This window comes from Falco cherrug, chromosome 10, assembly GCF_023634085.1.
Source record: "Falco cherrug isolate bFalChe1 chromosome 10, bFalChe1.pri, whole genome shotgun sequence".
NCBI classification, from domain to species: domain Eukaryota; kingdom Metazoa; phylum Chordata; class Aves; order Falconiformes; family Falconidae; genus Falco; species Falco cherrug.
In genome coordinates this window covers 26041716-26068070 of record NC_073706.1, presented here as the reverse complement: position 1 = coordinate 26068070, position 26355 = coordinate 26041716, and the positions used below count along the sequence as shown (strand labels likewise).

Sequence of the window (26355 nt, the reverse complement as noted above, 5' to 3'; positions counted from 1 at the left end):
TCATTATTTTTTAAGTTTTAAGTTTAAATCAATGTTGTTGTAAATTACATGATTAGAAAGTCTCTTAGCCAAGAGTTAAATATTCAGAACAACAGAAGGAATTTCAGAGTGTGCTGATTTTTCAGTGTGACTGCGTTTCCCAAGTGTTGTAGTCACTTTTCACAAAGGGTTTAGGTGACTTCGGAAACTACGCTTTTTTTCTTCATTTTTAAAGGAATTTCAGCTTGGCAAAATGTATTTTGACAGCTATTGTGAAATGAACATCATGGTTTCAGCCCACAAATGTCAAGTTGATCTACTGTCTTAACTGAAAAAACCCTACAAGATAGAAATTTTAATTCTAGCTTCAGCCGAAGGTCTGTAATCTAAAGTATTCATGCCTACTCATACTTCTCCTAAGTGTCAGCTGAGCCTAATGCAGGATAGCATGGCAAAGCTCGTGCTGTTGCTGCTTGTACTGTAATCTCTGCAGAAGATAAAAGGAGTGCCTTTTGCAAACTCACACTGACAGATACTAAAGTAAAAGCTTACTCAAATATTCACGGACCTTTTTGTAGAAACCACAGTGTTTCGTATAAATACAGGGGGAAAAATAGGAGGCCATTTTAGCCTACTCTGCCTTCACGTAATTGTAAACCCCATTAAGGAACAACTGCAGCAACCTCTGTATTTTAGTTTTAAGTTTTATAATTATTCCTGTGAACTGACATTTTCTGTTCCCTTCCACTATGTGTGCAGTATTTTTACCAAATAATTGTTTACCAAGCACTTTGACATGTCATTAGATGTCACAGTGTTTTCTGTATTGGTGTTAACCTTTTAAGTTCAGTCTCTGTATAGGTGGATGAGGATCCTGAAAATCTTTTTCTCCCTGCTAAGGAGTCTTTTTTCTCTTCTGGACCATAAAACCCCATACTTAAGGCTTTCAAAAATAAAAAAAGATATTTCAATACAGGAAATGACTTACCTGAGAGTAAGTCAGCCAGTCAAATAAACACTTCAAGTCATGGCCATATCTACACTTGCAGTCTGCAAATGGTAAAGGGCATGGCAGTGTTTCTGGGTCCTCCCCGTAGCCTCATGCTGAGCTGCAGGGCCTGGATCTGTGCACATTGCCATGAATAAAGCTGTTTTTGTAATCAGCAACAGGTAACGTTCTGGTAGAGACAAAAAGGCAAGTGGGTGTCGCATGCTAGCAAGTCAAGATAAACTACATTCCCCATCACGTTTCATTGCAGTAATTTTTTATCCCAGCATAGCTAAACCAGTGAAGAACTGGCTCTCTTTTCTAGTGAGACTCATCTCCCTTTCCTAGTTCTTCCTTGCTCCATGTGATCCAAGCCCACAGCGCACTCACTGCTGAAAGCAGCCTCACTTGAGCACCGATAACCTCCTAGCACAGACCTTTGCGTGGGCTTGCTGCCTGCCACTGGCTCAGGTTCTGCGCGAGCTCTGCAGCCCAGCTGCATGCTGCTGTGATGATACTCCTGTCGGCGGTTTTGGATGTGTCATGCGCCTTTGACTGTAAAATGCACATGTCCTGAGGGGAATGAGCGTGAGTGGTGGGTGGGGATTTTTCATCTCCATCTAGCCCTTTAGCTTCATTCCTCTTTCTTTCTGGTACCCTCTAAATTTTGCAACAAAACACCTAGCTCAAGTGAACTCGCTCCATGTTAAATCTTGATGAAGCAAAGCACATGTGACTTCCATCTAATTCCATCCTAATTTTAAGTCAACTGCCAAACTATTTGTTAAGCAACAAATTCATTTTTTTTGTCTCCACAAGCAATCCTACCGTGACAGCAATCTTTGCTGTAGAATGCAAAAAAATTAATCAAAGGAAAACTTCATACATCTATATAGATTTTTAGCGACGAAGTGTGATTTCTGATACCTGTACAGGGAAGCTGTACAGAATAGTTTGTGCCCAGCACAGAGCTCAGAGATTCTGTCCCCTGTTGTGAGAGGACAACCAGAACTGCTTGTGAAACAGCAAAACTGTGCCTCTTTTACTGTGGTAGTTCAGTGAAAAACTGGCCATTATAGATAACTCACATCAATTCACAGGATGATTTTGCTAATGCTGCTGAGATGGAAGAAGACCACTTCATACAATCTGTGATTTTTATCAGTAGCTCTGACCAGACCAGTGTTGTCCCATACTGTTTTATGCACTCATGTGAGATGGTTGATGCTTTTGCCAGCATGTATGTTAAGTGGATAAAGTAGATTTTAACACCCCACCGTATGCCACCAAATATATTGCATGGGATTTTGCAAACAGAAATACATATTTATGCCAATTCCAGATCCCCCTTTGCCTGAATTTGGATGTTTGTGAAATCCACAAAGTGTGAGGCAAAGAAGAGGAGAAGATGTCTGGGTGAGGTTGTGCCACCCCAGTGTGTCTTGAGTTGGAGAGTACAAGGTGTACAGACAGCACTGAAAAGCCCAGTCCCAGCGCTGAACCTACTTTAAAATATAGTGTTTATTTTGGGGGAAAATAAAGAAAATGCAGTTTTAAAAGAAACATGGGTCACTGGGTACTGCTCTGAGGTATTCCATCAGCATTCCTATGGCATCAGACACACGGCCTGAAATTCCACTTAAACAGTGTAGAAAATCAAGAGACCAGGTTAAATTGTAAGAAGCTGTGTCATTTCTTGTTAAAATTGAGTGTGCTTTGCTTGGGGTCATTTTTAGCGAATATCATGCCCACGGGAATGTTAGAGAAATACTGAATATTTTAAGCCTTTAACATCTCCCATAGATGTGAGTCTACTTTATTTAGACAGTAGTGGGAAACTTTCAGTCTGACTCAGCAGACTTCATGCTGAACCCTTTTGCTTCTACCATATTCACTTACACTCACCAGTTTCAAAGAACTTCAGCCCAAATTCATTGAACTAGCTGGAAAAATTCTCCTTGACTTGAGGTCAAGCTCTAAATAGTCACTGACAATTTCCACAGTGACTAAGAGTATGTCTGCACCGCAGTCCAAGGTGTGACTGAAGCTTGTGCAAATGCCAGAGTGACTTTTAAACTAGTTCGTTCGAGAGCCGAGAGCAGAATAGACATGGCGCCATGGTGTTCAGTAGGGGCCTGTCTTCAGGAATGAACCGCTGCAAAATGTTCTACGTCATCTGAAAAAGCTGTTGTTAAAGATCAGCTGAGGGAGATGCAGGAAAGCACCGAGCGCTGATGTGAGCAGCAACTGAGGGCACTCCCACACCCTCTCAGGACAGGCTGGGATGCCTCTCCTCCTGGCAGGGGCTCTGCCTAGCTCCTCACAGCCCTGCAGAGAGAAGACAAATAAGTGTCTCAGGCAAGCTGTATACCCAGTTAATAACAGGGTGTTTTGTTAACAGGTGAAAAGCCTTTCAGTTGCCGGTGGCCCAGCTGTCAAAAAAAATTTGCCAGGTCTGATGAATTAGTTCGTCATCACAACATGCACCAGAGGAACATGACTAAACTGCAGTTGGCCCTTTAGACAGTTCAAACAAGGGAATAAACCAGATGGGACATTAAGAGCTACTGCAAACTTTATCAGCCTTCTTCGATCACCTCTGTCAGAAAGCTGCAGCTGTCTTCGCATCCCATTTGACACAAGTTAACTAAACTGTAGGATTCTGCTCAGCCTTGTCTTCCATTTGGACTTACACAAGTTCCTATTCAATAAGTTCAAGGGATTTTAATTTGTAATTTTAAAGTAAGTAATAGGTTTTTTAAAAAAAAACTTTTTTTTTTTTTTAAAGTAAAAGTAAGTTAAAAAGTAAGCAAGATTGCCACAGTCAAGATTATTATAAACTATGCTTACCTTCACATCTGCCTACAGTTTTCTGGTTTTATTTTCACTTGAACTTTTCTAGGTACACATTGTTGTACCTTTTTAAGCCCTGCAGTGGATGAGAGTGATTCCTCCCTGTTGAAGGTAAGCTTTACGCTTACTTCATCTGTACATGTGTGGAGGTTTCCGAATGCTACTACAGCTGTCCTCACCAAACGAGATGGAACAATCACCTGAGATACTTTTGGTAAACTTTGTACTTGTACTGCCAAAGGGCAAGCTCTTAAAGTTGGAAGATCTGCTTTTGAATTTCACAAATCAAACCTTTTTTTAAAGGACATATTTCTAGAGCAGCTAAACGTAGATGAACCAGAGCTTCTGTACAGAAAAGAAGAATCTTACCATTAAGTTAACTTGTTTTTTTTAAATAATCGCATAATTGATCTCCCAAGACTGTTTTGTTTGTCAATTAACTCTCTCCTTTTTTCTCTTTCTTTTTAATGTATTGGATTAAATTTATTCTATCATGAGATGCATAGATCTCCTTTACACAAAACTAATTCCAATCATTGTAGACATTTGGGATTTGTTTACAATGTAAAGCCACACTGGTTATGTGGCTAGCAAGCTGTATAAACTTAAAACTGAACTTTTAATGGGGCTGGTCCAGGATCTCCATTAACAGATTACTCTTAAGATAAGTAACTTAAAAAGACTCTTTGTCAAGTATATGTGAAGAAGACATTATTAGTGTAAGGAAATATATTGTTTCAGGGTTTTGGGAGGAGGGGTTTATTATTTACTTTTAATTGCTTGAGATTGTGTGTATATATATATCTGATAATGTATTGCTCTTAGACATCTAAAATTAGAAAGTGTATAAATATTAGATGCATCACTGTTCTGATGTTGTTGCTGTTACAAGCTATTGATAACACTAAGAATGTAACCTGCATTTTTCACTGAGCTTTCAATTAAAGCCCATTCAAAGAGAAACAAATGAGAGTCCAACAGATGTCTTGTTTCATGTCTGGTATTAAATTTCAAATGCCCTGTCCAATAGTATCCATTTTTTTTTTTTTTTTGTATATAAAGGTACCACCAGCACTGATGACCACTAGTTAACCTGTCCAGGTCTTGACCACAATTTATCCATCTCACTTGGGAATCATACTGGCAGCAGCAAACAGTGTCAAGTTTCATATTGTGCTATAAAGCAGTTGCTTCAATCATCCGTCTTCTTACCAAACTCTTCCTTTTCTTTTGACCTGTAAGATTTGTGTAAGAATTTTACAGAACAGTAAAATCCAGTTTATAAATTGCAGTACTGGCCTTCTGTAGAATTGTGCTGAAACCATAAGCACAAATAACTTCTTAGATTAGGATGTCATAGACTGACTTTTAAGTAAAAGTTAACTCAGAGTTGGGGTGGCTTAAATCAGTTCAGCAGGTTGAAAAAGACAGTCTTTCTTAGATGATGAAGTGTGAAAATGAAGATAAAAAAAAATTACTGTTTCTTTGTCATACTGCCTACTTTTCTTTGGAAGTAAGTACAGCCTGCCTCAACACCCTTTGACCTTGCAAAATATTTGTATCTCTTTAGCAAAAATCTTTAATGTATCTTGCCAAGCTTTTTCTCTAATGTACACAATGGAGTTCTATGATGGGTTGAGCTTTCTCTCTTAAAGTGCAGCTGCATCGTCAAGAAAACTCAACAGTTAATTCTTCAAGTCCTCTTTTTCGCATGGGTATTGCATCACTGTTAATTACTGTTGGGGTACTGTGACTCATTTGTATCAGTCAACTTTATCTTTTGCTGCCAAAAGCCAGCATCTCTCTGGAGAAACTCATAACAAGTGTGGCAAACATCAAATATTTGGAGTGAATGGTGTACCTAAAACTGCACAGAATTAAAAACTAAAGCAACTCCTCCTTGCTTTCTTGAGAGAAAAGTTCAGTCGCAATAACGATGTCCTCTGATTTACCCAGCAGTCTTCTGCAACTACAAAACAATCTGGTTTTCAGCCTGCACCCAAAATAGAGCGCTGCCATGAGTGTTTACACTAAAAGCCAAAAAAAGAAAACTCAGCCTCCAGTTGTGCCTGCATTAGTCAAACATAAATAAAACTATCTTTTGTGAAATACAACCAAACCTCTACTGCAGCGCAGGCCAGACTTCCAGTAAGCTGTAAATAACTACAGCCATGGTTTTGCTGCTTAGCGAATTGCATACCAAACAATAATGATGGATGGCTGCAAAAAATGAAGCGTGGGTTGATGAGTGACAGAGCATGTCCTTTTGTTTTTGCTGTTGCCACTTCTTCAACGGAAGTACTTACTGCTACTCCACTGTTTGATTTTGATGATCATTGCAACCTCCAACCTGCCGAGTACAGTGAGGACAATGGTAAATGTGTACAAGTTGTTTTAAAATTTTTATTCCCAGTTATTTTACAGTCTTTGTCATGAGAGGCATTTTATGTCTCTCCCTTTCATTTCCTTGTTTTCAGGATTCTATCAGTAACGTAAGCCACCTTTACTGAAGTGCTTTCCTACATGAATTTCTTAGAAGCAGCCCCCAGACACTGGTTCTTGCAGCATGCAGCATATTCCTCATTTTTCAGCAAGCAGAAACTGTGCAGCAGGCCAAGTCTCTGTGAGCCTGACCTCCATATGAAGGATGAGGGGGCTGCACTCTATTATATCTTACAAGTATCCTTAGCTCTCTGGAAAATTTTCAGTCCCACAATTAATTGAGCAAATCTTTCATGCCTCTGCCCTCTGTTCTTCAACTGAAAATAGTGACCAGTTGTTTTGGCTGATGGTTAATGTCTTACTGTGATTGGCACACCATTCCTGTCCTGTAGCTTCTATAGCACCCCAGAATAGAGCATGTTCGTTATAGAGACAACACTTCCAGTTTTTCTTGTAGCTTCATGATGTACAAGATATGTTGGGCAGGAAAGGGAAAGTGATCTCTTCTTCGATGGTATCAGCTGGGATTCAAGAATTCACTTGCACCAGTTTTTTCAAGGTAGGTGAATCCAGCAAAGGGTCCCTTCTACTCTGGGAAAACACGAGAGCTAACGTGCCTGAATTGTAACCACATGGTCTGCTTCTGGTGCACATCATGTTCTTTAAGGATACGGACTGTACTGAACAAACAGGGAAGGCATTAACTTGCTGCAATTAGGCAACCGACCTGAAGGCGAGTCCGTCCTTCAGACAGGTGCCGATTCCTGGAAGGGAAGGGGGGACTTGCAAAGAAGTAGCGCTTTCCTTCTTTTTCCTTGGTGGGTTAGGGGAGTTGTTCATTTTAGAAGCCACTCCAGCCAGGCCTATCTGTTTCAGGATGTCAGTAGGACTCTTTTCACTGCTCCACCAACCAACCTTACAGCAACCGGGAACAGTTCCTGAAGATGCAGGTAGGTGCCTTAAACCAGTGTTTCTTCCTCCTTCCCTTTCCCTAGGCGACAGGCACTGGAAAACCCTGTCATGCACAGTCTTTTCCTGTCATCATTTTGACCTGACAGCAAATCCAATATGGTAAGCAAACTGCTCCCAGCACCTTGTCCAAAAGCCCGACAAGGCTCTGGAGTGGATCGAGAGGCTCCAGGGAGGCACCCACAGCCACACACCTCGGGGCTGCCTGAACTGAGCAGGAGGTGGGTACACAAAGGCCACCAGCAGGCACAGGTATGCTGCCAGAGGGCGTGAACAAGTTCTGCTGCTCGGTCCTGCTTGAGCCCTGTTTGTACCTTCCCACTGGGGCTGGTACAGGCAGGGAGAATCACTCAGCTTTTTAGTTAGGGAACTCTTTGTTGCTTGGGGAAAATCCTCCTTCCCCCCCTTCCCCAATTAACAAAAAAGTAATTAAAAGCAGTGTATGTAGTTCAGAATGGCACTAATGGACAAGAAAGCCCAGCTGCAATATTTGGGTAGATCCAATAAAAGATTCATTAGAATTCTTGTAGTTATTGGAAGTCCTGATGACACAAAGGAGCCTAATGAAAGAGAAGACCTGGTCACAAGAGCGATGAGTTAAAAAAAGCCCGAACCCAAATCCCAACCCCACTGACACCATTCTAAAAATTAGACAATTAAGAGTAAAACCAGGAATGTAGCCAGAACTATTCCACCTCAAATAATAAACACAAGGATAAGTTGCCAAGTGAGGTCAAAGAAGCAAATGGTAAAGTGAGTTTAAGAGACAGCTAGACACTTTTATGGGGAGAGAGGGGATTGAAGGATACAGTGACAAAACCGGGGGTAGAGCTGAGATAAACCCAGAGGACAGTGGTAGGCCAATAGCCTCGGGGAGTGCTCTGAGCCCCGGCTGCTTAGCAGAGGAGCAGAGCAGCTCTTGGTGCTCAGGGGAGACTTACCAGGGCTGCCGGCATCATCCGGCGAGGCACGAAGGGAAACTGCCAGAACAGGCTGAAAGGAAGATGAGCCTGGCAGGCAGGAATGGGTGTGCTCTTAATGCACTGGTCCTAAGTTAGTTCCACTAGTGAGATGCCCTGACAGACTTGCTACAAAGTGAATTTTTGAAAAACTTCTACCAAAGCAGTTTCTCTTCCTGCAAGTTACCAATGCAAAGCACAGGAAGAGACACCAAAAGAAAAAACAGGGAAAAAACCACCCCAAAACTTTTATTTTCTTTTTTCATGAAAGACTGCTTGTAATACAGGAAAGAGCAGGGTTGGCTAGAATATGATTCAAATGAGGGAAAGACAAAACATACAAGGATTATGTTCTTCTCTGCTGGTACGAAGCTTTGCAAACTTTCACATTGTCAGTACAGCCTGTGTTGATTCCCATAAAAAAAGCTGGCAGAACGTCCATGGTTTCAAATAGCAGCATGATGAAGCCTAGTTTAAGTGCTGGGTTTGGCAGTCTCTGCACCAATGAGCAGGTGTGGTTCCACCAGCACAGTAAGGCTGTTAAATGATGGTGATGAGGGAACCAAGACCAGCACGGCCACTGGAAGTAGGCCAGAACATCAAATAAATAAGTGCGGTTTTCTGTATAGATAGCAATCCAAACACAAATGCCAGCTTCTGCTGCTAAAAAAGTTAGCTTTGGCAGTGAGGATGGTCTGAAAGATGGCGTTCTTCTAGAAGACACATAACACGGCCAAATCTTGTGCTAGGTGTTGTAAGAACACTGAGTAGCAGGAAGACTCTGCCCTGGAGAGGCTGCAAGCCACAGATAAGGTTTTAAAAGACAGATGTTTAAAGGCACTGAAAATCTTGAGTGAGAAAGTATAGTCCCAGGCAGGGCTTTTCTATTCCTGATGACTAAATGCATATCCTGTAGGTATAAATATAATTTAATAGCATCACTGCTTTTTTTGTGTGTGTGAAACAGGCTAGTTATGTTCTGATGAACTCTGGCAGAACCAAGATCTTAATCTGCAAAAATGGGCTGAGCAGTAATGGAAAGACCTGACTGATCAACCTGGCTTGAATGACTAGATAAATCTAATATAAAACTAGTTGCCCTTCCCCAGCATCAAAAAAGCCCTTTTTGGTGCAAGAGGATTATAAAAAACACAGGATACTGAGACAGTTTAGTATGGAGGTGCAGGAGAGAAATACAACCGTATTTATTCTCAGACTGTTTCTTTTTATGGCTCATTCTCATCTGAGTCATGCCCCAGAACTCCCATTCATTTGAATGAAATGTTGAAAAACATAACTAAAAAAAAAAAAAAAGTAACCTCACTGCCCAGAAAAAATCTTGCTCTGGAGTTTCTTGGGAAATGGCGTGTCCTCGTGCACGTGCTCTACTGGTACAAGAATCACTTCTGCTTAATGTTTCCTCCCAGGAAGGTCTCTGACATTTTTAACAGCATCGCTGAGGTTTTTAGGTTAAGTTATCGGTCTAGCTGCACAGTAAAGGTGCATTGTAAAGGCAAATAAAAGGGTTTTTATCTACTGTACAGCAAGTACTCCAGCCCAACAAAGACCTATATTTAGAGCAGGAGAGCTGTTTCACCCTCAGCCGCTAGACGGCTAGCCTGGAGGGTTTTCTTGCTTTTAGGACAGCTGCGTTTCTGGGAACTGCCTGCTCCAGCTGGAGGAATTTCCTAACTTGCAACAGAAAGTTACAGGATTTACAAAGCAGCAGTCAGAGCTGAAGACTATCATGTAACACAACTCAAAATGTAGTTCAGTTGCCCGAGTACACAGTTGTGCTGTTACTGTAATTACAGCATTTATCCAAGTGGATCTGGGTAGCTATTGAGAATTACAGAGCTGTAAAAATCTGGTTGCCTGTGGCATTCTTCAAAAGCCAAGCTCCTGCTGTCCTTGAGGCTGCCTGGGATGGTGCTTCATGCTCTGAAGAGAGATGTGCTGTAAATCATGCACTGCTCATTACCACAGAAGCGTGGCGATAACGTGTTTCTGTTATTAGAAGGAAGAATTAGTAGAGAATGAAAGAAAGAAAAGGCAGCAGGGTCTGAATTGCCTGCAGTGGATATCGCCCTGGTGAACATCCACTGGACTGCCTGAAATATAAATCTCAAATTAGTTTTGGTGCTGTTGTGGAATGAATGAAACCCAGTAGTGAGTGAGCTGCTTCCTTACCCCGTGCCGAGCTGCAGGACTTCAGCATGGCTACAGGCTTCCCCTTTGTGAAGCCAGGCTGGGGAGGATGAGCTGCAGTTTGCAGGTTGTCACACAGGACAAACAACCTAACAACAGTCTAATATTTGTAAGCTGTATAAATTCCTAAGGTCTGCTCCAGGCAGAATCCAAACACTTGTGTCAATTCTGTACCATACCCCAGACTGCCAAAATACATTAATATAAGCATATTTATCTGGGCTGCAGTGTGTTACAAGAATTCATTAGGACAATATGTGATATGGTGCTGAAACAGAAGGCTGGGTTTCTCTGGCCAGAGATGAGGAAGTCTAGTCCCTGCTGAACTTTTACTACTGATAAAGACAATGTCTGCTGGCAGCATTCATTTTTTTACTAGGCCATCTGCATCTAGTCAAGGATAACTTGACTTTCTGAAAAAGCCATTCATCAGAATCAGCCCTGTACAACTTTCTCCTGATGAGTAAAGCAACACAAAGAAAGACCAAGACGGTTAATAAACTTCTTTGGGAGCAAAAGGTCAATGCTGGTGTAAACAAACCAGTGTCATAGTACTATACAGAAGCATTGAAGTTTCCTGCTTGTTTATATGGCTGATGCCCCATTGCTTTTTTATCAGTGTTTGTTATCATTTATTTTTCTCTGCTTTAGCTGATCTATAAATCTTTATAACAGTGTTCTTTATTTTCTTAATTTTGTCATCTCTTATCGCCTTTTATCACCTGTTTATATCCAGTATGTTTGCTACTCTCTGCTGCTTGATGGCTGCCCACGATTAGTATTTTTAACCCTTTAGTTCTCATCTACCACACACAGGCCTAATAGTTAAGTCTTTCAGAATCTCCCTTTTATTCTAAAGCTGAATCAAACACTGAAGACATTTCCATTGTCTCCTTAACAAATCATTAACTATTAGAAGGCAAAAAATTAATGAGTGCACTGATAGGGAAGTGCTCCTGCCTGAAGTGATAGAGCCTTGCTTTTAGCTACACAGCACAGAGAGACTAGGGCAGTAGCTGTATATTTTTCACTTCAGGCTTTTACCACTGTACTTCAGATCAAAACTGGAGAGTGCTAGACTAGCGCCTGGTGTGGAGGTAACAGGTTGGTCTTCCTGCCCTCCCAGTCTGCGGCTTTCATCCTTTGTGGCTGTGCATGTGGAGAATGCCCCCACTAGAAGCTGGACTGAAGTCCCCCAGCTCCTTGCACATCAATCACTGATCATCCAGCCAAACATTTTATTATGAGCTTGGCCTGAATTACAGACACTCAGCTAACAGGGGAATTTTCATATCCACAATGGCAAACATGAAGCAGCTGATACCTTGGTAATGTTATTCTGGATTCATCAATGCTTGCTTTAGAACCACATTTAAAACCTCTTAGGTAGATAGGTGACATTTGCCTAGAGAACAAATATTTTCTTGGGCATTTCAGAGAGTGCTAAACTTCTTCATTAAAAAATGTCAAAGAAAAAAAAAGTAAATTTTTCTTAGTGAAGGGGCACTGGAGCTCACTTTTTTCCTTTGATGTGCTATTTTGCTTCATGTAATTAGGTTACAAAAAGTTTTGTATGGGCTAGATATCCAAAATCACATAAAAAATCAGATTGACCCAAACCAATTTTTTGGGGATGACTTCAGCAAAACATATACTGCTCTTTTTAAGGGTTAACATCTTGAAATGTTTTGTTTAATAGAGACTTACACAATATAATTTCTATATGGCACCAGAGTATTTATTGGAACAAGGTAATGTAGGGAATCAAAAAATACTAAAGACTGGATTTCACGATTAACTATGAATTTTGAGACCAGCCAGTTAAAACACTAATCTCCCTTGTTAATAAAGGTAATATAATGTAATGCACTTCTAATAGTATGAACCTCTGCTGAATCTGCAATCTTAGACTCTTAGAAAAGCCCCATGTTCCTGAAGTTGGGTAAGATTTCTACCTGACCAGAAATTGCTGAGTTAAGTTCAAAACCCACTGATCGTTCCAGATTAATATCCTAGTTATTCCACATGAGTATACAGTTAGAGGATGTTCTGTCACATCTCTGTGACACATGCTCTTGTCACAGCAAGACTAAAGGAAAGTTTATGTGTTAGGATTATGTTTTGTATATCGTGTAGTTCAGCTGGATTCTAGTACCTCTGATACGTGATTCTGCATTTAACATGTTAAGATCTGTATATTAGTTGAGTAGAATAAAATTTCAGGTGAGAAAGAAACCTAGGGCAGGTTTAGATTGTTTGTTTGTTTGTTCTTTTAAAATTCTCCTCTGCCTGGAATGAGATTCAATATTAGAAGATAGGGCTGAGCTAATCTTGAGACCCAGTTGAAATACTGGCCCCAACCATGAACTCACTTCAGGAGCAATGTAGTGAATGGTCATGAAATGTATAACATTGGTTTTAGTCAGGGGAAATTTTGTCATTGTGTGTTGTTTAACTTGGCTATTTACTGGAAATAGCTTAGTACATTCCTGGCTGTTTTTGCAGAGATCCATCTTTAAAGGCAGTGTTGTTGTTTTACATATTAAATGTTTTTATTCAGACACACACTAAACTCAGAAAAAAAATCTTAAGTAACCCAGCTGGATTTTTCAATTTTTCTTTTAAATCAAAGATTATTGTGATTGAATTTTTTAATTATTCTCTCTTAGATCAGTGCATTTAGAATTCTGACCTTTTCCGAAAACATTGCTAACTGGTGAAAACAATTTTGCCTTCTAGTGATACCTCTGGATTTCTGTACACTGTGCAGATCGCTTGAGCTGACTGGCTTGAAATTTAATTTGCATTAATCAGCCATAGGCAAGGGCAAAATGAAATGACTGTGACCCATGAGAGCAGGATTTTAGAGTATTTACAAAGTTATGCTTCTAAGCAGCATGGAAAAGCAATGGCTAGTGTAGGGCATGTTCTGTCTGATTCATGAAGTGAATCACCCTAATCCAACCTGGTTGTCAGAAGAATCTGGGCTGTGTTCCTTGAGCAAGAGGCCCTTCAGCTGTGATTTGACAAAGAACATAGGGTGTGATACTGAGGCAGAATTTGCAATAGTGAATACAAATTTAAACATTCCAGCTCCAGCAGGTGTACGTGGCCCAGCCCCAAACACCCACCTAGACGACCCTCAGTGCTAGTGCAGCATTGGGCAAAGCCCAGACGAGGAGCAGTCCCAAGGGACTTGGCCAGCTCTGCACACTGTTGCCTGTGGCAGCTGTTACCTTTGACTGAACAGTGACTAAGACTTCCCTTCCTGTGTGCTGTAGCCTGTGTGTTCACAGTTGTGTGTGCATGAAGCACTTCAGGGATTCTGCAAAAGGTATCTTTGAGGGCATCTTTTTGGCTTGCATGAGGAAGCCATCGAGATCACTGTGTGAGGCCTCCTTGTGCGAGATGGGCTGCAGAAATGTTATGTCTGTGAAATGGCTGGCACTCCCTTCATCTTTTCAGCTAAAAAACCAGAAGATGATTAATTTAGACCTGAAGTTTTCCACCGTACCCCTGCACTAAATCCAGCCAATATTAACACGGCAGGTAAAAGTACCTGCCTGACTAAACTGTTCCTTGAGAACACTTTCAACCGTACTTGGTTTTATTGCTACATTTTACTTAGAGCCTGCACCAGTCACAGAGCTGGTAACAAGTGGTGGATAGTGTTTTAAAGATACAGAAAGTAATTATGCACTGCCGAAATTACATATACCTTTATTTTCTGTTAAGTGTAAACACTTAACATAGCTAAACACTGTGATAATTGTTTATTGCACATGCTACTGCATTTGGTGCTGCTCAGTGTAACTGTGCAAGATAAAATACCGTTGCTATGTTACTATAAGGAGATACTAATCTCCTTTATAACAAGAATAGGTTCTTGTGTGGAGTTGCATTGATCTTATATTGATGTGGCTTTGAAGTCTGAAACATTGCAGTATAGAGAAAATTGCTAAATTAATTAGGGATATGTATTTATTTTTTATATGGGCAGCCAAACTTAGGTATCTGTCCCAATTTTTGGTTTCATTGAGCCAAATTTACTTGTAACCTTTTGAGTCTCTTTTGTGGAAATAAAATGCTGGAAACTGTTATGTCAAGTTGAACAAGATGTTTCTCTCAAATCTCAAACTGAATTTTGTTTCAGTATCTTGTGAGAAAAGCAAAGGGATTGAAGGGTACAGATCTGCTTAAAAAAGAAGTTTTGTGCTCAGCACTATGGAATGAGAACAGTGGGCTGCAGAAAATGCCAGTTACATTTTCTGCTTTGTCTGGTGTAATTCCAGTGAATCATTTTCATAACAAGCAAGTACAACATGGAGGTTTCCATCAGGTAAGCAAATAACATTTTTATCTACAGATACAGGAATGCTGCGGTTTTTTTCATCACACCAGATAAATCAGAAAAACTGATACTGGTGGCACTGGAAGAGCTTGGTCAATGATCACCTGCTACAGACCTGGCAGGCACCAAATCTATCAGGTCACAAGACTGCACACATTAATGGTATCATTGGTTAATTATACCTTAAATCACTTAGTTTTAATTCACTAGTTGAAGTCCCAGTCAGAACAAAGATGAACAAAAATTACTCCTGTGAGTAGTATGCTTGAAATGAGGCTTTTAGCCTGTGCCGAGTTCTTCACAGTTAGTTGTCAATACAATGAAAACTCTGCAACTGAAGAACTGTAGAAGTACCCAGAATGTCAATGCATCTATACCTGTAGTTAAAAAACTATCTAAAAATTCAAAATATAAATGGTGTAAAATTTACAGCCATGGAACAGTAACATTTGACATTTCAGAGATCTACTGTTTCCTACAATAAACTAACAAAAATAGAACATGGTAAAACATGGATACGTGATACAATGGGAAAAAACTTTACTTGAGAAAGCTTTGGTTAGGGGTCACTAACATGAGGGAAGTGCTTATCTCTTTTATTTGTTTCCATTATGTAACAAGCAGTGCAAAATAGCATTCCGTATAACATTGTGCCTTAATTTTTTCAAAATAGGGCTCAGAGATGTGCATATATGCCAATTCTCTGCAGGAAACATATTTTTCTTGTGTAGGAAATATATTGTGTAATGTATATGAACTTTTTAATAAAAATATAACTAGGTGATGATCTGAAAGGCTGTTTTCTTTTACAGATTAAAAAAAAAAAGCCATGGAAGCAAACAATTTTTGTAAATGACATCTCTCACTGCACTCTACTCTGATAATTTGTAAAGGCTCGCAGTCATTATTTCAAAAGATTAATTCTGTTTAAATAGTCAATTGAGCAGAACAAGACTTTAGTGGGATAGTTAGCTATGTGTCACAATATACTAGATAAAGGATTATGCCCCACTTAAGAATTAATAACATTTTAAACCTCTACATAAACTATTTTTTTTATCAATAAACATGTCTCTGACAGAGGGCCAGATGCACTCACAGGTCTTAATTGTTCAACCCAGTGACTAATCCCTACTTGATCAAGATTTTACTGACTTAGCAGCTGTCTGGAGAGTGACAAATTTATGATTCAATTGCAATTTCATCTTAAACTTGAAACTGCATGATCATTTGTGGGAATTAGCTACCTGATAAGATAACGAGGGTGGAAGAAGTGCACGTAATTTTGTGCAGCAGAATCAGAGTGTTACAGAACTCTTTAGGATGCATTGGAAAGACACAAATGGCCATTAAGGGATTAGCCCATCACTGATTGAGTGGCTGCACAGAGTTGAGGTTTACTAAATCACTGGAGTGGTAGGTCATTATCCTTGGATACAGGAGACAGTCGAATCTGTGTCCAAACGCATGAGCAGTAAATTGGAGCGCACAGTGTGCCAAAAATGAAAAATAAAAAACGCTGAACCCTTGTTCTTCAAGTGTTCAAATTTCCAGGTCATACCCCAAGTTTTTTTCTTTCTTGGCATAAAAAATATTTTTTCACTGCCTTTAGTATCAGCATATTCTTGTCTCTGTAATCTCTTTTGAGTGTATTGCTTCCCCTCAATGCTATCAAATTTGTGCTTAGTTAACAAATGCTGAAACTTAGATAACATTTTAGAAACTGATTAAGAAAGCAATGTTAGGAGTTTCCCTTTCCAGTTTTGATGGCTTGTGAGCAGTTACTACTAAATATATAATTAAAATAAATGAGTTTTCCTCATTTGGGTTTTGTAATGATAACATTTTGGTAAGTCACTTTTCTTCAATTGTTTTATGTGCTACTGAAGTGAATCAATAGTGTTGTAACACTACTTTAATAGTTTTATTTTGAAGAGTTAGGACAGAAGTAATTCGTTTATTAAGAATAAATACAAATCCAATTTTTTTTTCTGAAGAGAGAAATCATAAAATGCTGCAGGAACATTCCTGCCTTCCTTGAACATGTGTTGATGCAGCTGATGAGTAAAATTAACCACTGAGCAATTCCACTTTCAGGGCTCTGTAACAATATGTCTAAAGACTATTTGGCAATTCAAATTAATAGCTTAAATATGTCAAATATTGGAATTTTTGCTGTGCTGGCTATGGCCTTTGGCTAGCCTGAATAAACCCAAGATCCCCTGGGGCTATTTCTCTGTGAGTTGAACTTAATGATCTCTTTTCCCAAGGTATAGATGCATCTAATGCTGTTCAACTTATCTCAGTCTAGAGGGGCACATAACTTTAAAGGGACTTGTTTCCTGAAGGATAGAGCATTTCATTAGAAATCTGTGATCTGGTAGATTGGCAAATTCACCTTCAGAGCAATATGGTTATTTTTTTGTCATGCAATGTGCAGTTTTCACTTCCTAACACAACAATAAAATATGCAGTATGAAACAGAGATGGAGCTGGAGACCAAAGTTGAATGTTGTACTTACCTGTACATTTTTTTTAAATTATACTTTACTGAAACTAGCAGAGAAGGAAGGTGAATGTGTTTAGCAATAAAGGTCTTATGCCATGTAGACTTAAGTAACACCAAACAAATGTCCCATTTTGCCCAACTCTCATCAGGTGCTACCAGGAGTGTTGTGTTATTTCCCAGTTCTTTTGCCCTCTACTCATCCCAGTATAAATGCTGAAAAGCTAGAGGTACTTGGGTCTTTGGAAACATTCTGATACCTAAAATAGAAAGTAGAAGAATTGGGCGAGTCTAACTGTGACCTTAGTGGGAACAGGAACAAGATAAAGCAGGGGCTAGCTAGATTTGGGGAAAATAAATTAAAAGGAAAAATAAATATGAAAAAAAATCACAGAGGACATGACTGTTCTCTAGATTTGGATGTAACTCTAATGGCAAGCCTGAAGGTTTGAATTAGCTGAAGCTTTATCCATATTTTAAATGTTGATATCTTTGGCCAGCTCTACTTTCTAAGATTCAACTGATGTCCAGAAGATTTGGATAAGTAGATCATGAGTAGGACTGGGAGAACAAACTAAAAGGAAGGAAAGTGCAAGAAGAAAATCAATCTGCCAAATTAGACAGAGCAAAGGAACAGGAAGAAAAACAGGAAATAACCTAATAAAATATAGTGGAAAATAAATAACTTCAAGTGCCCCAACAATTTCCTCTCACAAAAAGTATTGGCAATATAAAGCAAATTACAGGCACATTTCTGTCTGGCTATGGAAAGTAAGCTATTTAGGGACAGCATATGGCATTTTTTTCCCCCTACAAAATGCAGATAACTGTATCAGGCATGAGTTGAAAGTCCCACAGGTGAAGGTGAGAGCACAAATATAATCCAAACAATGAGAGCTGACAAAAGAACAGAATGGTTAATGAAGGTGAACTTTCTGAGGTGCAGTTGTGGAAATCTCTACCCATTTTCTACCCATTTTGATTAGTTCGGCCTGAGGGAATGGTGTCATAGGGAATATAGGAAACCTGAAGGAATGAGTGTAATGCCTCTATGCCAGAACATCCTATGTTTCTGGAGATCTCCTGGGCAGCCAGACGCAGTGGCTCCTTGGGACTAGAGCAGAGAAGGGGACAGGTAAGCTAGTCAGTTTTACGAACTTACTAGGTACTGATCTTCACTCTCTTAAGCAGCAAAGAGGCCAAAGAGACTTTTACTCTTCCCCACAGGGTAGGCTCTCAAAGATGTCATTTTTTTAGGAATGATGCCACAGCACCAGCTGCTCAGTGCCACCAAATTATTGTAATGGTTTTCCCAGCAGTTACCTATAAAGATACCTTACTGAGAATAGCTAATCCTCCCTCATTTGCAGGAAGTTTGGCAAGTAAGTAATGTATCTACTTTTAAGTGGAATCCTCGTTCTGCAATGTTTACAGTTTTTGCACTCTACACAGTGTGATTTTGAAGAGGCTCAGAGCTTACTTCAGCTTATTAAAGTAAATATTGTAGCATTAGTTATTAGCCAAAACCAACAGAAATATAATTAACTTGAGGAACTCTGTACTGAGCAACCACTTACATGATTTACTTATTTCACTGTATTTAAACTGATCTTCCTTGGAAGCAGAAAGCATTTTGGAAGCTCAGCTCAGTCATGTGAAAGTTAGTGTGTGCTTTACATGAAATGGTAATTCCTATGAAGGATTCCACAGGTGAATGAAAACACAGTGTTAATGGTGTGATTTATTTATATATGTTTCATCCAATGTATAGATACTATGGGATATAGAAGAAAACAAATCAATCACAATTGAAGCGAATCCAGACTACAGAATGCACTTTTATAAAATCAGAATCTTTAAAAATACACATGCATTTTCCAGCTTTGAATTTATCATTGATTTAAGTGGAATAAAATGACTCTCTTTCACAATACTAAAAAAATCAGAGCTGCTTTTTTGTTTACATATTTTCTAGCTTTAGAATGACAAAATGAACCAGAGTGTACCATGCTACGATTTCACCCATTGACACAAACGAAAAGGATAGAACTGACATAATACATCTGGTTTACAACTTTCAATTGCCTTTGTGACCCAGTTCATACCAAATCCTCTCAAGGCAAAGTCTCTTTGTATGCACCATGGGGCTAAATCTCTATCTGAAATATGTTGCTTAAAAAAACATCGCCATGTTAAAAAGTAACAATATTTCTTGCTCACATAAATCTTTAGTACTTGCAGGTGACCTGAGAAAGTGAGAAGTGGAGAGTTCAGTTGTCTGGTGAATGAGTATGTTAAACTTTCCAAATAAAAGCTACTCCTAAAGCACCAGATTCTTTTAGCAATTAATCACTATACTGTTGTTTATTAGGAAGACAAGCCTGGAATTTTTTAGTAACTCAGGTAACCTTTCATGGTTTGATGGATACAAAAGATAGTTGTGTCTACAGTGATTTAATGAGGCTCTCTGATGTAATATAGTAGTCTGTGACTACTGAGTTGGTGTCTCTGTCCTGGGAATAGAGGAGGGATATTGGAGGAGGGTATGTGTACAGAAACACATCGTTATAAAAACAATCTATTGCTAATCAGTTACAAGAAATATTTTCTATGTCATGTAGCAAGCCAGAACAGATCACTGGGATAACAACTCTGAACTTTATTAGTAGACTGGAAATCCTGTGGCAATGTTGAGTAGCTTCAACAAAGGAGATTTTATTGAGTGAAATAATGAACAGTGTGCTCGGTACAATATCCCTTGGACACACAATATTTTGACTTTCCTCAAGTCTGAGTGTTGGCACTGTTTAAAGGAATGGAAGTATGGATCCTAAAGAACTTTGCTGTAATCAGGAGGTGGACCACTGTACATGCTGTGGAGCTGGCATCAGATAATGATGATGAAGGTTATTTTTGTAAAAATATGCAGGCTTCTGAAATGTAAACAGTACCTTCCGTGATCGCAACTGTTCTTTCTACGGGCCAGGCACTAGATCTCTCTCTCACACACAGCACAGATGGGAGTTAACTGTGTACTGTGTTTGGCAGTGCCAGTTTCCTAACAACAGTGTCACTCACTACCGCTTAGGCTATTAGAGCATCAAACATAATTTAACAAGATCTTACTGTCTCCATGAGGCAGTCTCTTTAAAATTTATTCTTAACTCCAAGTTTTGTAATGTCCTCATCGAGGTAACTACTGGTTTTTACTCAACTGTTCAAGTCCAGTCTGACTTTTAAAAATGGCAACATAAAGTTGCTTGTTCAAGGAACCTGTTCCTTCAGTCGTTCTAGCAACTTGATTTCTAAACAATGTATTTCCTTTGCTTTTGTTGGGTTTTGTTGGGTTTTTTTTTTTTGTTGTTCTTGTTTTATTTGGTGTTTGGTTTTGGTGGTTTTGTTTTGTTTTGTTTTTTATTCCTAGTACAGTTAACTTGGGAAGATTGAATACGATTCTTTCTTGTGCTGCACGACATTAAGTATTTAGTAGGTTCCAGCTGTATGATCTGTAAGAAAACATTCCCATTCAGAAAAATGTTGAATATGTCTGTAGTTGACACACTGCTTAGAAATGATGGATTTGCTGAAATGCATTCCTGAGTTAGAACCAGAGAGACTGAAATGAAGGTGGTGAGCTCTCACAGATATACCTGAACAATTATCATCTGCGATAATGTGAAAAGCATTAAAAGTCTCTCTTGTAAATATTAAGATCCAAATGAGCTTGGAAAGCTGGCAGTAGAGAAAGATGAGGTTCCTATTTGCAAACTGAGCACTTTTGGCTGTGGAACAAGAGGCAGTAAGAATAAAAATTCACAGTGGTTTTATTATGCCCAGTTTATCCATGGTAACTGGAAACTTTGAATGTTTCCATTTTTAAGTAGCCAAGTGGGGGCACACTGAAGATGTACTGTTTTCTAAAAGGAAGATGTGTTGTTTTCTGAAACTACTCATCTGTCCTCTGAAGAATCACAACCTTTTCAAAGTATTTCATATTGTAGAACCAAAATCATGACCAGCATTAGGAACTTTGGAGAAACCAGTTTTTACAGAGGAAATACATTTCAGGTTATTTACATGTGCTCTGAACTACTTTTACTTTAACAATGTTTTCACTGATAGTTTCTTCAGAAAAATCAGTTTTTTCTAAATATTTAGGATGTATATTCAGAAGTGAAAACTTAAATAGTCTGAAAAGATCCCAAAATTCACAGTGCTAGTGAATCCAGGAAATGGGACACACATCAAAACATTGGTATTTCAGAGACAGCAAGGAGCATTAAACCCACTGGGGTTTAGGAATGCTGCAGATTCCTTAGCTTCTCAGCCTTTGCAAAAACTCTGCCCCCACTTGCAAAGGCATTATCTGCCAGTGCTTTTTCAGTGTCATTTTAGAGCATCCCTAAAGCCAAGAATACTAGTTCCAGATCTCATCAGGTTAAGAATGAGTCTAAATATTTTGTAGGAAAAAAATATGAAAAAATAATCTAGTTTGAAAGCAAAATTGACAAAACAGTGTGTCACAAAGCAAAAAAAGAGAATAAAACCTTAAATGAGTATAAAATGAGATATATTCTCCTGATATGACAGAATAACAACTACTGTCCACAGTATTTTCTGGGAAATACAGGAGAATATGAAGGTAAGCATTTGCAAAATTTGCAAGAATTCTTGGTATAATTTTTTGATACTCCGGTACCGACAGGTAATATCAATATACATTAAACCCCCCCCATCATTCCTATATTTCTTTTTCTTGTCGCATTTAGATATTTAATACAGATTTTTGATGCTAAAGTAAGATTTTTATTTTGATTTCAAACAAACATGGATTTATCCTGCAAGATAAGATCCATTTCCATTCATCATTTCCCAGAATGCTTTGAACCTACCAGGTTTTGCTGCTTTCTTGTGGGAATAAAATCTTTGCAAGCAAGAAGGTGACCTTAGGATCTATTTTCTTTCACATAAGAAGCAACACATGCTGAAGGTGCAGTGGTACTTCTAAGAAACACTAATTACTTTGTAGTTACAACCTGTAAAACCTCTTTGCCCTATGCCAGGATTTATTTTTTTTTTGATGCATATGAGAAATCTCTACTCACGTGTATAGTGGTGTCATGTCCCAGAAGATCTCACTGACTGTGCGTCCAGGCCAGTGCTGATATTAGGCCAGCAGGTGTTAACATACAGGGAAGGGTTCTGCACACTACAGATAATGAAAATGATAGTCAGTCATCATCACACTCCCATAAGGTATGCATTAGAATTTCTATTTTACAGAGGAAAGCTAACCTCAGTCAACAGTCTGAGCAAGCAGAACTTTTCTCTATCCATGTAAATGGTGCAAGTGTTACAGTAGTTGGAAACTTGGCAACAATGGATGAACTATTTGTACACAGGTCACCTTCCATGTCTTATCCAACATACTGTTATATGACAAAATGGTTTATATCTTAATTCATGAAATTTATTTTTTACTGTAAAACAAATGATAATGAGTAGCTCTTTAAACTAATGTTTCATTTCCAGTGAGTCAAAGTTTTGGCATTAGTTTCATGGAAAAAACATTAATCTTCACAACTGAAATAGAGAGCTGTTAACTAAATATGACCTGACAAAATTAATTTTCAAAACTGTTCACAGATCTTTCTCATCAAATTTTAAGCATTTCTTATTTGTTATTGACTGTTAAGGACTAATAATGATTCTTTTTATTCAGGTTCAGCTACCGTGTCATTTGAAACATTGACTTCCAGAACCAAGAAGAAAAGCATGTTTAAATATTTGCTGAGATGTTTGTCAATGTGTAAGGATCTGTTGGGGTGTAATAGGAACAAACATTTGTTACTTACATTTAACCTTCGGTTAACTAATAATGTTGTGAGTTGTAGTTCACAGGAGGAAGAAATGTTTGTTTCCAGCTGTGTAATACAGACAAGCCTTGAGGGCTGTTGTGAAGTTCTTTGAATTATTTTTTCTCCTCTGTCCTGCTGGGAAATGTACAGAAATTGATACAAGACCCTGCTATCATTCATGTGGCAGCAGACTAGGAATGACTGCTAGAATGTCCGGGACATGCTTTATGTTTAGCGCTGACAATCTAAGCAAGACAAATATGATTTATGGGACAATAGTTCAGATGGGGAATGAATGGAGATGTCGTCGTGAAAATATCAACATAAGTAGGCTATGTGAAGGAAGTAGGTTTTAAGGAAGGATCTAAAGGAGATTTGGCATGTGGCAGATGGGAAGTTATTCAAACTATAAGAGGCAACATGGAAAAAGAAGTGAAGCTGAGAGTGGGAGAAAAATATGAAAGGAAGGGTAGGACAAGAAAGGCACTGGAAAAGTCTGCTGTTCTTTTCCACATATAACTAATGAAATACATCTGAAACGGCCTGAAAAGGTGACTAATGAACTTCTGGTGAATTCTGGTGTATCTCCATACATAATCACAACAATTTAGAAAATGTCATCAAGTCTTTCAAACCAGGGTATTTCTCCTTAGTAGTAAATCACGAATTTACAGTGTGAAAAAACCTCAGAAATCATTATTTTTATTACTGTAGCACTTTTATGCAAGAGGCTGTCCTTGTTCAGAAGAGTTTATCGCCTGCTTCCAAAAAGAATGGGCAAAAGGAAATATTACCAACAGTTTTCTGTTACAGAAGAAGAAAGGACCTGCCACGATCAAATGATTTGCCCCAGGACTTGAGTGAAGCTAAAATGGTGGTGAAACTGAGACTCAGAATGTGAACCTGCAATGCTACAATCAAATTTTAATTGCAGCACCAGCTTCCTAACAGTTAAACATCATTCATATTCATTCTTGTTTTGAATAATGGACTCAATATACTCACACTATACACTTTAGGAGTGTCCTAGATCACTGTTGAAGCCTAAATGTATACTTGCAGACTGCTCCATTCCCAGGTCTATGAGAAACTTAATAAAGCTTCACAAATTTCTTAGATTTTTTTTCTACTTCAACTTTCTTTCTTCAGTTTAAAAAATGTGTACAGCTTTGCCTATCCCTTCTTAACTAATATTAATATTCCTGGTCTTTTTTCCCTGCCTTATTTTGTGGGTGATACAAGCCTTGTCAATCCATTTGTTTGCTGGTTCCCCAGTTAATTTTGCAGGGTGTGTCATGCCAATCAGAAAGTGAGGAATCCTTTCCCTGATCTGACCCCTGATGTCCAGCATCTTTCCCTTCCCATCTCTCCTTCTCCAATTTATTAACTAATGATTATGATTAGGCCAGGATGTACACGGGTAGAAAATATATGTATGTAATGAAAAAAAAGGAAGAAAGTTAACATAATTTGTATGGAAGAGGTTATATGGTTACCACCCTTCTTGTGGTTATTTCCTTTTCTTGAGGGAAAGCTAAAAACTGAATGGCTGAGGTAAAGAACATAAAAGAATGAATAAATTTAATGTCCATGTAGATAAAATCAGAGATGGATATGTAAAGACTATAAACATTGAATTCTGCCACAACTCCAGAATAAAGGCTGCCAGAAGCCCCAGCAGTGTGAGTGTGCCAGGATTTACATCCCACAGCAGCACACATGGCATACAGTAAGCACTGTGGTTCCTTTTACCCTATTAGTTAAATAACTTGGTAACGAATCTTCTGGTTTGGGGTTAGTGTAGCCATAAAAACTTTCTCTGCACTATTCTGAGAATGGACTTCAATCCATATCTTATCTTCTACTTGAAAATGAACATCCTTTTTATTCTTATCGGGTTTCTGCTTTTTTTTTTAATTTTTGAGCGTCAGCCATATTCTGCTTGGCAGTTACATGGAGTTGTTCCTGCTTGGATATTTGTTGTGCTGAGTTACCTTTGAAATCCACCCCTTTTTTTATGACTACACTCCAGAGGCCCTTTTAATAAACCTGCCCAGGGCTAATACTTCCATGAAAGCTGGGCTTGCTCTGATACACTCACTGCATTCTCATTAGATCGTACAAATCCTTCACTGTGATAACAACATAGTTTATAGGGAAGAAAACCCTGGATAACCATGTATGACAGATCTGCTTTGTGCCATCAGCTAAACTGGCCTTGAATCAGGTGGCAGCATGGGGACTATCTTACCATCTAGACTCGATAACACAAGTGTCTTTTCGTAGGCACATAAGGAATGTCAGCATCGGATTAATCAAGAGGTTAGTGTTGCAGTATAACGTATGGGGTACTATGTAATAGAAGTGTATCATGAACAGTTTGGAGCAGGCTCATTTTATTTATTTATCAGTCCATCATACTGATGATGCATGTATTTAGACAAAATTATCCTTTCAAATTAAAGGGCAGTCCTTCAGATTATAGCATTTTCCTGTTGTAAGGAGGTCAAATGCAAGGCCTAAAAAGTCTGCCCCCTCCCTTAAAACACACATTCAAAGGTTAAGACCTTTTCTCTACCCCACCGTTTCTCAGCCCTCTCTGGCAGTGGTGCCTGCGCTCCCCCTCCCGCCTCATCCACCAGCTCCATACTCACGGGAACTCATGGTATTTCTGAAGAAAACATTGGCTTTTCCTCACAAAAATGCTGAGAAACAGCCTGTGGGCAGGGTGGGCAGCAATGCGGCGGGTGGAGGCACAGCCAAAGCCCGGCAGCCCCCGGCTGGCAGAGCCCCCTTGCCTGGGGCTGGGGTCCTGAGGCGGGAAAATGGCAGCCCAGGCTCCCAGGCTGAGGGATCTGGCTGCCTTCACAGTCCCCTGGGGTGCTCAGAGCTTCCCCCTGTCCTTGGGGAAAGGTATGTCTTTGTGTTGGGCAGTGAGAGCACTGAATAGTTAGAAGATAAAATAAATTCCAAAGGAAATGTCTTTTTTCTCTAAAAAACCCAAGCTGGATAGATTTCCTTGCTTACTGGTAGAAAGCACAGTTCTTGGCAACCTGGGCCCTGTCAAGGCATTACTTGGAACTTCCAACAGATACTTTGGTTAAAAACCCTTAAATCTTTCCTTTGGTTAACAGCAGTGTGCAGTAAGTAAAAAAGAAAAAGGACAGTGTGGATTTAAATGAGAAAAGCTTTTATTCCAGATGAAATTCTTCATGTAGCCTACAGAAGTAAGAATACAGTTT

At 39.1% G+C, this 26355-nt stretch overlaps 1 protein-coding gene across 6 annotated transcripts in view; it reads left to right on the top strand.

Annotated features, from left to right (window-relative positions):
* WT1 (WT1 transcription factor) overlaps positions 1–7783 on the top strand; it is a 41612-nt gene extending 33829 nt beyond the window's left edge. For 5 of the 6 annotated variants that reach the window (XM_055722518.1, XM_055722517.1, XM_055722513.1 and 2 more), the window contains one exon: positions 3369–4787. In XM_055722518.1, coding sequence (XP_055578493.1) covers positions 3369–3490 — 122 coding nt within the window. In that variant the 3' untranslated portion in view covers positions 3491–4787. Of the gene's footprint in view, positions 1–3368; positions 4788–4882 lie in introns of those variants that run through there. The other variant, XM_055722514.1, reaches the window with a different exon arrangement.
* The last annotated feature ends 18572 nt before the right edge of the window (positions 7784–26355 follow it).